This window comes from Podarcis muralis, chromosome 9 (assembly GCF_964188315.1).
Source record: "Podarcis muralis chromosome 9, rPodMur119.hap1.1, whole genome shotgun sequence".
NCBI lineage: Eukaryota > Metazoa > Chordata > Lepidosauria > Squamata > Lacertidae > Podarcis > Podarcis muralis.
Window position 1 is genome coordinate 55,386,306 of NC_135663.1, and position 13,098 is coordinate 55,399,403.

The 13,098-nt window shown below is 42.9% G+C and overlaps 1 protein-coding gene across 4 annotated transcripts in view; it reads right to left on the bottom strand.

Annotated features, from left to right (window-relative positions):
• Positions 1-13,098, bottom strand: part of DLC1 (DLC1 Rho GTPase activating protein) — a 264,415-nt gene that overhangs the window by 241,930 nt on the left and 9,387 nt on the right. For all 4 annotated transcript variants that reach the window (XM_028745177.2, XM_028745180.2, XM_028745179.2 and 1 more), the window contains exon 2: positions 4,117-5,260. In XM_028745177.2, the coding sequence (XP_028601010.2) occupies positions 4,117-5,145 (1,029 nt within the window). In that variant the 5' untranslated portion in view covers positions 5,146-5,260. The remainder of the gene's footprint in view (positions 1-4,116; positions 5,261-13,098) is intronic.

The window sequence follows — 13,098 nt, forward strand, 5'->3', positions numbered from 1 at the left end:
CTAAATGAGAAGAGGAACTGGAAAATAAACGAGTAAGGGCAACTGGGATTGGTGGCAGGGCAGCCGAAGAATGTGGATAGAGTAGGAAGTGGCTTGAGAATTAGAGGTTTGACGAAAGTAAGATTGGAAAAGGCAGGGAGTTAAGGGGTTAAGAGAGACCAATATCAGAGCACGATTGAAGAAGAACCCGATCCATGTCTGTGACTCATTTTCCAAAATGACTGAGAACTCTTGATTAGTAATATCACTTTGTTCCTAAATGAAGAACTCTCTTGATTTAAAGTATCCACCTCTAGAACAGGGACTTTTTGATTAGGTTCACATCAACATAGTTTATAGTTTATTTTCTGGGGAAATAAAAGGTTTTGATGATTTAGTTAAAGAGGAATCTACTGTACATCAATTACTTTAGCACCATGATGCTAGTCAGGGAGATGCTGGCAAGCGGTTATAAAGTCATATATAAAACTGCATTTATTACCATTTTAGGCAGCTGAAACCCAAGTGTTTCCTGACTTGATGCATAACAGTTGCAGTATGGTTCTCGGGTTTGCAGTCTAGACAAAATTGGCAGCTTCTAAAATTTATAGCTGCCTGCCGTCGCAAAAATGTGTCAAAATTTAAATTTGCATAAAAGGTTGCACTGCCATGGCCTCGAATCATCCCATTAGTGACTCTGTTTTGTTCAGCACTTGTTTTAAATTCTTTTTGGATTGTTTGGAATCCATCATGTGTCTATCCAAACATGGCTGAAGTCTGTGGGATAGCATTCCATAGCTTCCTAAGGGACAGAGATAATATTTATGATGGTGTTTGCGTAAATTCCAAGTACAAATTACACAGTAATCTAAATAAATTAAACCGAAGAACACCACAATGCATAAATTCTAATTAAACAAGTTAGTGCAACAAAATTGTGAGTTTTCCACTGCTTTTTTCCTGTTGATAAGTTTGTCATTTATGCTTTTGGTATAAGCTTCACTAACTAAGGCCCCACCTGCACTATTTGCATAAGGCAGTACCATACCACTTTTAACACTCATTGCTTCTCCCAAAGAATCTTGGGAACTGTATTGTGCTGGAAATCGTTAGGAGACTTCTATTCTCATCTACGACTGTAGTTCTCAGAGTGATTCCCTCTCTCCTCTTCATAGGAAACTCTGGGAACAGTGGCTTTTTGAGGGGAATAAGGGTCCCCTAACAACTCTCACCACCCTTATTTACCTACAGTTCCCAGGATTCTTTGGGGGAAGTTGTGATTGTTTAGCATAGATTAATACCACTTTAAATGTACAGTGCAGATAGGGGATATTTCACAAATGTCCCTCCACTGACTGGTGGTGGTGATGGTGATAAGCACTACAGACATATATATATATATATATATATATATATATATATATATATATATATATTCATTCATTCAAAAGTAGGTCTCACTATGCTTAATGGGGCTTACTCCCAGGTATGTATGCATACAATTGAACCCTCCATTCACTTGTCTAGGAGGAAGTGCCAATGAACTCAGTTGGACTTACTTCTGAGTAAATATGTATAAGATTGGGAGCATATGATTTTATCTATGAAGGTGCTTGTCCTGTTCATAGCAGCGATGAGAAACGCAGGTGTGCTGTTGAACTCGGAACTCCTATCAGCCCCAGCCATCATGGCCCACGTTCATGGATGAGAGTTTATAGCCTTACAAGAGCTGGAGGGATTCTAGAATCTTCAATCAAAGGATCAATGGATGCCAACCATAACAAAATCTGAATGTCTTCCAGAAGATAGTGAAGGCCAGCCTAACCATTCTGGATGTCTAGCAAGGCAACTTACTGAGGCAGCAAGCAGCAGTTTGGAAAGGTCTACAGATTCTTCTTCCAGTGGCTGGCCTGCCTGGGACTGAATCACAGAGAAGCTTGGTGATCTCACCTACAATTTATAGAAAGCAGCAGACGCAGAGGCCTGGTCTTGCTCCTCTGCATATGCTTCCTAGCAACAGGGAAAATGGGAGAGTCAGCATTCCGCTTTAGCCGCTGCTGTCAAATATGGAGGCTTTGAAGATTTTCGCCACAGGCACTGTCTAACTTTGACAGAGCTAACAACATAGCCAGAGAAAAAGCGACACTTACAGTTTAATCCTACCGTCCAGCTGCAAGCAAAATTAATCCTACCTCATGAATAAGGATTTGGGGACTGGGGAGGACTCTTGTCACAAGGGATTTAAAATCGCTTGCCGTTCCTTTGTCAGAATTGTGGGCGGCGGGCAGGAGGGGGGGAGAGCTATTTGTGCTGTCCAGAAATTGCTTTCAAATGTGACTGTAACTGTCTTATGCGCACCCCAACTAGCACCTCACATAAGTCATTTCCTCATTCCGTAGGAGTCTCAGGTGTGTTGAAAAGGAGGCTAATCCTGGGGCTGCTCTGCTGAATCAATACTGACATAAATTTGCCCTTTTTCGGACCAATTAGTACAAGCGGATATGAGAAGAGCAGAGGGGAGTGACTCGGTAGATGCCTGACCCTAGAGACACCCAGCCAGAGCCAGCAATGTGGGAATGCACAGTCTGTCTCTAGACAAAAGTCACTTACTGAACATTCGTATCAAGAAGTGTCAAAACATCCCAGAGAAATTTCATTAATTTGATTAAAAGCCTTTTCCTAAGAACGTAAGGCTCATACCAAAGGCCTATTTAAGTTAAGCATCCTGTTTCCCACAGACTCTGATGCCTATGGGAAGCCCCAAGAAGGATGTGGGCCCAACAGCCCGCTCAGATGGCATTATTTCCCCAACATTTGTCTCTTACTGTGGGTTAAACCACAGAGCCTAGGACTTGCCAGTCAGAAGGTCGGCGGTTCGAATCCCCATGGCGGGGTGAGCTCCCGTTGCTCGGTCCCTGCTCCTGCCAACCTAGCAGTTCGAAAGCACGTCAAAGTGCAAGTAGATAAATAGGTACCACTCCAGTGGGAAGGTAAACAGCGTTTCCGTGCGCTGCTCTGGTTCACCAGAAGTGGCTTAGTCATGCTGGCCACATGACCCGGAAGCTGTACGCCGGCTCCCTCGGCCAATAAAGCGAGATGAGCGCCGCAACCCCAGAGTCAGTCACGACTGGACCTAATGGTCAGGGGTCCCTTTACCTTTACCTTTAGGTTGGTGGCTATCACCACAAGTTGTGGCAGGGAACCACAACTGTGCATTGTGTGAAAAAATGAAATCTCTTGTCCACCCTGAATCTTTTACCACCCATTTCCCTTGGATGTCCACTTCCCTTCAGATTTGTGCTGGTTGTTCACCTGAGCAGGGTCTTCCAAATACCCCTCCATTTTCCATGCAGGTAAAACTGTGATAACTTAGAAAAGCGTGAAGCCCTCCGGAGGCATTTTGCCAATCACACTAACTGGAATAATTTTGACTCTACTAAGTGCTATGCTGATCTCAGGTTGCACTTAGGGCCAGATGAAGCAGTTAACTGGATCCCTCTCCAGCCCCAAGCTAATGTAGACTGACTGTGAACTTTGAATTCCTTCTAATATGCCAACTGAAGCCTTTAAGCTAGGCTGTGGCAAGGGGGATCCAGAGGTGTCCAACCCTACATGGGCACTTTGACAGATGGGTGGGGTTACTCACTTGTCAATCACCTGTTTGTCATATGATATGCATTCACTCCATGGCTGCGAAGGAAGAATTTGGAGTGTACTCTTGAGCCGCCGATTATTCTTTTGCCCAGCTTGAACCACTTGAATTCAAGCCATGGCTTGAAGGAAGAAGCAGATTTGCACTCTGAGTGCGCTCCCGAGTCTTCCTTTGCAGGCCAAATTCAATGCTTTTCGAACTGCCTCCATTTTCTGTCAGCATGCAGGGGGAAAGGTCAGCATGGCTTACCAAAAATACCTTGGTGGGCCAACCTCTGAGACCTAGCAGGCCTAATTAGCCCCATGGGTTCGAGGTTTCACACCGCTGCTTTCAGCTTACTGAGGTCTCATTGACTAAGTCTTAACTTGACACTGGATTACACCCATTCCTTCCCCAAGCTATTTCAACTGTCAGCTTCTGCCTAGGAACACACCTTTCCCAGGAAATCTGAAAACAACAGCAACACTTTTTTTTACATTTCCTACCTTTCTTTTGCGCAAAATGACTTGACCGTCCGTAGGCTCGTGTGTGGTCGTGTTGTTCTTTAAATCACTTATACGTTCCACCAGGGAGGTGCTTTTGATGCATTTGTCTTGAGCACAGGCAAAGCCATTTTCATCCAAAACATTTTCCTCCGATAGGAAACAAGAACCAGGTGATGGCACAAGAACATTTCTGGAGTCTGCAACAACTACATTTAGGTCACTACACGGACCAGGAGAAAATTCATCAAATAATTGACCGCAGACTCCTTTTTCATTCCCATCTTTAGGAGCATTCGATTTTTCATGTCTCTGTGCAGCTACAATATCACGGGCCATCTTCTTCTCAGGAATTGTTTCTCCTGCATCTGGAGGCTCAGAGAGGTTTTCTTCTGAGGTCTCTTCATTTTCATTGGAGCTGTTGTAACAAAGTTCTAGTCTCTCTTCTCTGCTATCACAAATATATTCCTCCAGTGCTTTGGAATCTGTCTCATTATGAAATTTCCCAACAGAATCCAAGGCATGACTGGAGTCTTCCTTTGCTTCCACACCTGGGTCCATCTTCATGAAGAGTCCTGCTCCTCCTTCTGACTGGTTCGTTTCAGCTGACCATTTTTCTTCAGGGTCACCAAGCTGGTGGTTGACTTTCTCCGAAGAGAGCTCTACGTCTTTGTCCTCGGCATCATTATCACCACCAATGGAAACATTCACCAATGTTTCTGTGCTAGCCTCAAGGGAGGGAAATTCTTCTTCCTCTTGATGATTGTCATTTTCATCTACCTCTCTGGAAACATTACCAAGCAGCTTTGTGGGGAAACCTCCCAGTTCTCCACCATGACAGCAGTCCGGCAAGGAAGCACTTCTTTCTTTCTGGCTTTCGCTCCGAAGTCTGTCATTTTCCATACCTGCTTGCAAGTTGTCAGCTACTAGGCCATGCCTGCATAATATATTAGAATCAATAGACCCAAACGGCAAGCCCATCCATTGGGTCACGTGTTCTTCCCAGCTTCTTTTTCTGATTGCTAGAGACATGTCATAGTACTTTAGCAACAGGTTCCACAATGTAATGCTAAGAGGGCCAGAGGAAACATTATGACTTCCATGAAATTCTCTGCAGGATGAAATGGTTTTACCTCTTGCATATCTTCTGTAAAAAGAAGAAGAAATAAATTATCGTTTCAATGTAAGTAACAGAAGCGCATCTAGCGGGGAGGGAAGTATGGAAAAGCAACAGTAAGTGCATGAGTTACGAAGAGTTTAGAAAGATGTTTTGCAGAATAACTTTAATCATTTTCCAACAAAGGCAGAAGCTATAATCTAGCATAGCCTCCTTGCTGATTACTCCCTCAAATGAAGTAAACAGAATGCTATAAACAACTTTATGGGAACACAACAGGTTCCATAAGCCAAAATCTGACAATGAGTCTCTCATCACTGCCTCTGTCATGAGACAGCTATTTTCATGGGTTTAAAAGCCATTGGTCTTGTGAGTCTTCATACACAACACAAGTCCACATTTCCTATTCATGAAAATAACCAAGCACCACATTATTGTCAAAGGCTGAATTTCAATGCCTGCCTTTTGAACTATTCATACATTCTAGAATATTCATTTATTTTGTTACACTGGTAAATTTAGACCCTAGGCTGAACATATTTAGAACTATTATCTCCCCTAATTATTTTTAAGAAGAATATTTCCAAGGACAGTTTAGTGTTCCCCAACTTACTTCACCGCCACTATCAGAGAAGGCAGAAACATTTGACTGAGTAGATGGTTTTCTTAGAATAGGTGCTGGAGCTTTTCAGATAGAGCTCAGCGACCAAACTATTTACACTGGAAGGCTGTCTAAATGTGAGTTGTGTTCAGTTTGGGATATGCTTGAAACAGTCCCACACACATGAATATAAACATATAAAGTTGCCTTACAGTGAGTCCAGCATTGTCTACTTTGATTAGAAGGCCTCATTGATCCTACTAGCAGAGGTCCTTCTCAGGCTTGCTACTAGATGCTGAGGGCTGAAACCACAGCTATGGCATTTCCCTTATTGTCCCTTCTTGATTTTTTAAATACAGCATGCTAACTAAAAGGGTACTGATGGTCATGTGATGTTCCTTGAGCTAGGAGTGTAGTATGTCACTCTTAGAACCCATTCAGGCCACAATAGTTCAAGGACCGCTTCTCTCCCAATAAACTGCGATAATTATCTGAGGCCCTTCTTAATGTGGCTCATCCAAAAGAGGGTGGCAGCAGAAGAATGGGCCTTTTCTGCAGCGGCTCCCCATTGGTGGAATGCTCTTCCCAGGAAGTTTCACCTGGCACCTTCACTATTCATGTTTAGGTGCCAGGCAACAACATTCCTCTTCAGCCAGGCCTTTGGCTAATTTATATTTTATGGCCTTTTAAATGTGGTTGTGGGAGGGAGGTTACTGTTTTGTTTAAACTATTCATTTTGTGCTTCTATCCTGTTTTTTTTTATTATCTTGTGAACCATTTTCAGATCTTCAGATGAAGGGTGGTATATAAATTTAATAAATAATGATGATGATGATGATGATAATTCAGAACCCATTATACTACACATTTTACAGCACATTGGTAGTTGATGTGTGTTAGAATAATTCTCCTTATCATTTTATAGGACGATAATGTTGACTAAGGGTGGATCCACACACAGGGGAAAACCCGCTATAAATAAGTTAGAAATTAAATTGTTATAACAAAAGGGGGGGGGGACCACTATGGAAAACCACAAAGAAATTTTATGTTGTTCTCCGGCACCAACTGGTGTTACATGTTTATTATTCATTCAAAATGCTGGATTTTATTTTACTAATGTAGCTGAGTCCCAAGTTACTCCAGGACAAGAAAACTGACTCAGGGGTAATTTAATTGTTTGCATGGGCTTGTAGTCTATAGTAATTAAGTGAACCACCCATTGTTTTGTTCTGATTTCATGTTCCCAATCGCAGCTCTTCTGCTGTACAAAATAAAAGGTGACATACAAATGATCCATTTAACCGCCTGATTAATAGGCAGTTAGTGACTGGCCTTGTTCATCTGCTTAAAGCAGTTGTCTGTTGTAAACATGGATGAATGAAGTGGAGAACAGTTAAAATCAGAGGTGAACAAACAAAGAACACAATAAAAGATTCTGCAATTCTGTCATAAGAAAGCCAGCACATTATAATAATTCATAAATATAAATGGAGGGGAAAAATCCCAGTAAGCATTACACAGTCCTCTGGCCTGATTAATGAGCCTTGGGTTGTTCCAGCAATTCTTCTGCAGGTCTTTGTGTTTCCGAGTGTCCCTGAGTTTGGAAGTCCTAGCACACTTGAATAATGATAGCTTCAGCATAGAGGTGTCCTCTAGTAAGATGGGAGAAACCATTGCTGACTGTGGCCCAATTCATAGGCTACCCAAATAGCACGCATGATGTTGGAAACTTGAATTGAATAGGGGCAGATAAGGCTTGTCAACCAGGGAAGGGAGCGCATCTAGGAGAAGAAAAACTCAGGTCCTAAACCTCTTCTGCCTTGCAGGATATCTTTGGGAGAAGAAAAGGCTAATGGGTAAACCAGGGGTCAGCAAACGTTTTCGGCAGGGGGCCGGTCCACTGTCCCTCAGAGCTTGTGGGGGCCAGATTATATTTTTTGGGAAAAAATAATGAATTCCTATGCCCCACAAATAACCCAGAGATGCATTTTAAATAAAAGGACACATTCTACTCATGTAAAAACATGGTGATTCCCGGACCGTCCACTGGCCGGATTTAGAAGGCGACTGGGCCAGATCCGGCCCTCTGGCCTTAGTTTGCCTACCCATGGGGTAAACCCCACACAAATCCAGAGTGTAGTCTCTAAGGCTGTTGGATGGCACCTCGTATGCCTCCTTCCAGCAACTCCTGAAGCGAAGCTTGCGCCAAACATATTGATCAGCTTTCCTTTGGACCACATCAGCAGCCCAGGGTCTCCATACATATTGCCCAGGCTTGTGCCCCAGGGAGGTCACTTCAGTTTGACATTTCCCTTGGAGGTGCACTCCACTGTCTCTCAAGACAGGATGGATGCCAACAGCTTGTTGGAAACTTGATTTGTGCCAGTGCGTTTGCAATTACTCACATGTCAAGTGACACATGCCCCATTCGAAACAATATGAATCATGCCAAAGTAGCAAAATACATCCCAATCAGGGACCTCCCTAGCATGATTGACATCATCTGGAATGGCATGTGCCCATAGATGTACATATAAAGAGGTGTCTGTCTGCTTTGGGTTCATGATGGCAACCACATCACAAATGTCGCATGCAAAGGATGTCTGCCAGTGATTGCTTATGGTTTGCGTGCCACCTTCTCATCTGCCTATCTTTCCAATGAGCCTCGTGTGATACTATGATCTGTGCCAAGCTTCTGAGTCATTAGAAGAGGCTGCTGTACAGACTTATTATGGAATTTATGACAACACTATCATTCGGAATCATGTAAGCACAGGAAACAAACAACACAATGTTGCAATAAATAAATAAATATTGAAAAGCCTACCAAGTTATGATATTTTATCACAATAAATCATACATAACAATGAAATAATGCTTCAAACCCCTTTGGAGCCGGGGTAGTTGACATGATGCTCTCCTAGTTTTCTGCAAAGTGGTGTTTTGTCCTGGATTTTAGGCAAGTCAAATTGTGTATTTGTAAAAAAAATAAATCAGATTTTCCTAAAAGAAGCTCAACAACTGGGTTGGTTTTCTTAAGAAAAGCTCAAATTTCCATTTCGCTTCATCTCCTTATGCAAATTGTTATCTTTCCCCTGCCTCTCCTTATTTGCAAGATGGTAAAGTACTACTGCCTTCCCTTGCAAGGTTATTGTAATGGTTAATGGAATTACTGTATATATGTGCATCACTTTGAAAACTCTGAGAGAGAAGAGTACATATATGTGTAATGTATCTATGTGCAGCCATGTATGTTAAAGTGTACGTGTAAAATGAGTGCATGTTTGAAAAACATATTTCATATGCCAGGACTATATCTATTTCTTCATGGCCCGTTAGGTGAAAGGAAATAAAATGATGCCTTTTAAATATATACACCATCAGAGGGGGACCTCCTTATTAAATAACAGCAACGACAATAAAGGAAATTTCTGGGTTGTAACATATTACAGGTTCAAGGAACAGCCACTTCTCCTTTTCACTCCCTACATAGGAACTGTCAGCACTTAGCATGGATCTGCTTATTGATTTCAGCAATAAAGAAGATTAACTACCGAGTTTGTTCTGGGTCATTTCAGTCTACCGAGGGAAGCTCCGATTGCACACCCAGACCACAAGGCTGTCCTGACAAATCACATGCCTGAAGGTATAAAAGGAGGCAGCCTGAAAGAATTGCAGAATTATAGCTGTGCAACTGAACCTCCATAAATTACGCCTTGACAAAGTGACTTTCACAACGGAGCGTCTGCATGCTCAGAGGCCTTTAACCTCCCTTTTAAGTCCAGCCTGCTCCCATTTCACAACCATATTTTCCACGTCTACAAAGCTGAAGAAGAGGACCCTGCATGCGCAAGGGTTAACAGAATTCACTGCCGGCTGCATGAGGATGAGGATGGTGAAACAAAACCTTCTCTCAAGGAAAGATGTAGCCAAAAAGGAGAAAAGAAAAAGGACCTGGTAAATAGGGAATGAGCAAAACTCACTTTTGCTATGCATGGCGTAAGCACAAAGAAATAACAGGGGAACCTACTGAAATCTGCAGCTCTTGACAATGCATACATCATTTCATTTGTATGCAGTCTTCCATAGCAAAGCTATGCTCAAGGCGGCTTACAATATGAAAAGTAATAACTGCATAATTACAAACAAAGCAAAATTAGTCAAACAGCCATGACCCTGCCTCCAATAGGTTTATGACATGTCTTGACATGATTACGTTAGGCATCTCCTCAACTCCATTTCACAGCTAGCAAGGCAGTGTTGCTGGGTAAATTCACATGGTAATGACATTAAGACATGAGTTAAGTCATGCTATGGAAAGGGAGGGGGAATTTGAATCAAGGCTGCCAGTACGTGAAGCCCTGCTTTGTCCTTATAATGTATAATGTGGTATGGAAAAAGCACCAGTGCCAGCCATATCTCAGAGGCAAGGGTATTCCACAAATGGGGTAGTACAACAGAAGGCCTTCTGCATAAAACATAAATCCTGGAAGTGGGACATTGAGAAGAGCCTCCTTGGCAGATCAGGCAAGACACTATAGGGATAATAAATAAATAAATAAATAAATAATAAAATAAAATAAAATAATAATTTATTTATACCCAGCCACTCTTGGCGGCTTCCAACAAAGTATTAAAATACAGTGGTCTGTTAAACATTAAAAGCTTCCCTAAACAGGGCTGCCTTCAGATGTCTTCTAAAAGTCTGGTGGTAGTTCTTCTCTTTGACATCTGGGGAGGGCGTTCCACAGGGCGGGTGCTTCAGGTATTTAGGACCCATGGTCATTCAAGGCTTTAAAAATCACCATCAGTGCCATAAATTCAGGGAAATGTGATGGGCGCCAATGCAACTCCTTTCCATTCAGTGATATGGCTCTCACTGGCTGATCTGCTTCCTAACCTGGCTGCTGCATTTTGCACTATCTGCAGCTTCCAAGTCCCTTCCAAGGGAAATTGTCACATTGTGCAGGTGGTGTTATATCTTGTTTGGCCCAGGGCTCAAACACTTGCTAACTCATGAAGCTCACTGGGTGATCTGGAGGCAACTCTTGGCACTTCAGTCTAATCTGTAGCACATGATTTGGGTACGGATTAAATCGGAAACTGCAGGTGTACTGCTAAATAAACCTTATCTACACTGGTAATTTAATAGCAAATTTAACACCTACCAGGCAAAGAGAGTTACTGTCTAAAATACTCCTGTTGTTTTCTTTTTCTTCTGTAAACTGAGTTTATGCTTCCAAGGAGATGGCTACATTCAAACATTGACCAGCTGCTGGACCCTTGCTAAATGCTGAAATAAATACCGTATTTTTTGCTCTATAAGACTCACTTTTTCCCTCCTAAAAGGTAAGGGGAAATGTGTGTGCATCTTATGGAGCGAATGCAGGCTGCGTAGCTATCCCAGAAGCCAGAACAGCAAGAGGGATTGCTGCTTTCACTGCACAGCGATCCCTCTTGCTGTTCTGGCTTCTGAGATTCAGAATATATTTTTTTCTTGTTTTCCTCCTCCAAAAACTAGGTGCGTCTTGTGGTCTGGTGCGTCTTATAGAGGGGAAAATATGGTAATTACGGTTAAATAGTTTCACACCCAAAGTGTCCATCAAGAGAAATTCAGCCCACTGCATAAACAAGTCAGTCAGCCAGACAACAGTAGCATGGTTCATTTTATTACATGCAGACAGGAAATATAAGGTAAGACAGGATAAACAATTCCCTAGAGGCTGACAGTGTGCCGGTGTCAAGTTTAAGGAGAATTTCTGGAAGCTCTAGTTCTGAAGTGACGTGCCGCACAGTCATCGACATTCATGCACGCCCATGTGGTCAAAGGTCAAGAACAGGAGAGTGGCGAATGTGTTATTTCCATCTTGATTAAATACATATATTTATATATACGTGGGCAACAGAGCTCTGTTTTCATTTTTGGATGTAGAGCTTCCACGGCAATGCATTTATTTGACATTGCAATAGCTCATGTTTCTAACTGGGTAGCCGATAGAAAGATAAAACTGGAGAGTCATGTTTCATTTTAAAATAATGAAAACAGGATAGATTAAGGGGTCGAGCCTATGTTTCCCAGCAGGACAGCTGAGGGACCATAGGCTGCAAAGGAATGGCTGCTCAAATGGTGGAGAGGGAGATGCGATGGCATGCCTACTGCGGGAGTCTTCCCAGTGAGGTAGTGGAAAGCTCCCCTCCTATCACTGCCCTGTTGGTGGTGGGAGGCATATCAGGGAGCCTGTTTACCTGCATGATCCAGATTCCCTGCATTATCCCGAGACACACCAAAACAGGCCCCAGACAGCACTAGCTTTTGAGATGGTGCAGTTTGCTTCAACTCCGTGGGCTAAAAGCAAAGAGGAGCCAGGGACAAACATGCAACCCCTTGCCAACATGTGCTTGGAATCGTGTTCATTATTCCAGGTGTCATAAGAAAGCTGCAGAGATAGTGCGGGATAGTGCACACCCCGTAAATGATCTCTTTCAGCTTCTGCCTTCTGGAAGAAGGTACAGGGTTATAAAGACTAGGACTAGCCGCCTGAGAAACAGTTTCTATCCAAATGCGATTTTGGTTTTAAAGGCAGTGTAAGGTAGTCTCTATGGGAGTAAAGGTAAAGGGACCCCTGTCCATTAGGTTCAGTCGTGACTGACTCTGGGGTTGTGGTGCTCATCTCACTTTATTGGCCGAGGGAGACGGCGTGACTAAGCCGCTTCTGGCGAACCAGAGCAGCGCACGGAAACGCCGTTTACCTTCCCACCAGAGTGATACCTATTTATCTACTTGCACTTTTTACATGCTTTAGAACTGCTAGGTTGGCAGGAGCAGGGACTGACCGAGCAACAGGAGCTCACCCCGTCATGGGGATTTGAACCACCGACCTTCTGATCAGCAAGTCCTAGGCTCTGTGGTTTAACCCACAGCACCACCTGCGTCCCTTCTATGGGACGTATGGTCTATAGGAGTATAATGTATTTAATTATGGGGTATCAGAGTTTTTAGGGGGTTAACCAGGCTGGGATAGCTGGGATAGCAGGCTTGTTGGTTTTTGAATGTCTGATGTAGATTTCGTTGTTCTGTATGGGACAATGACAATAAAGATTATCGTATTGTATCGTATCAGAAGTGTGTTCATTATTGGAGACACACTTAGAATCTCCTTTCTGAAATTCCCTCTTTGATGGAGATAGTGCAAACAGGGGTGTTTTGGGTGGGTGAGGCTTGAAAGAGCGCCCCTGCCTCATCTCCACTTCTCTCTCTCTCTCT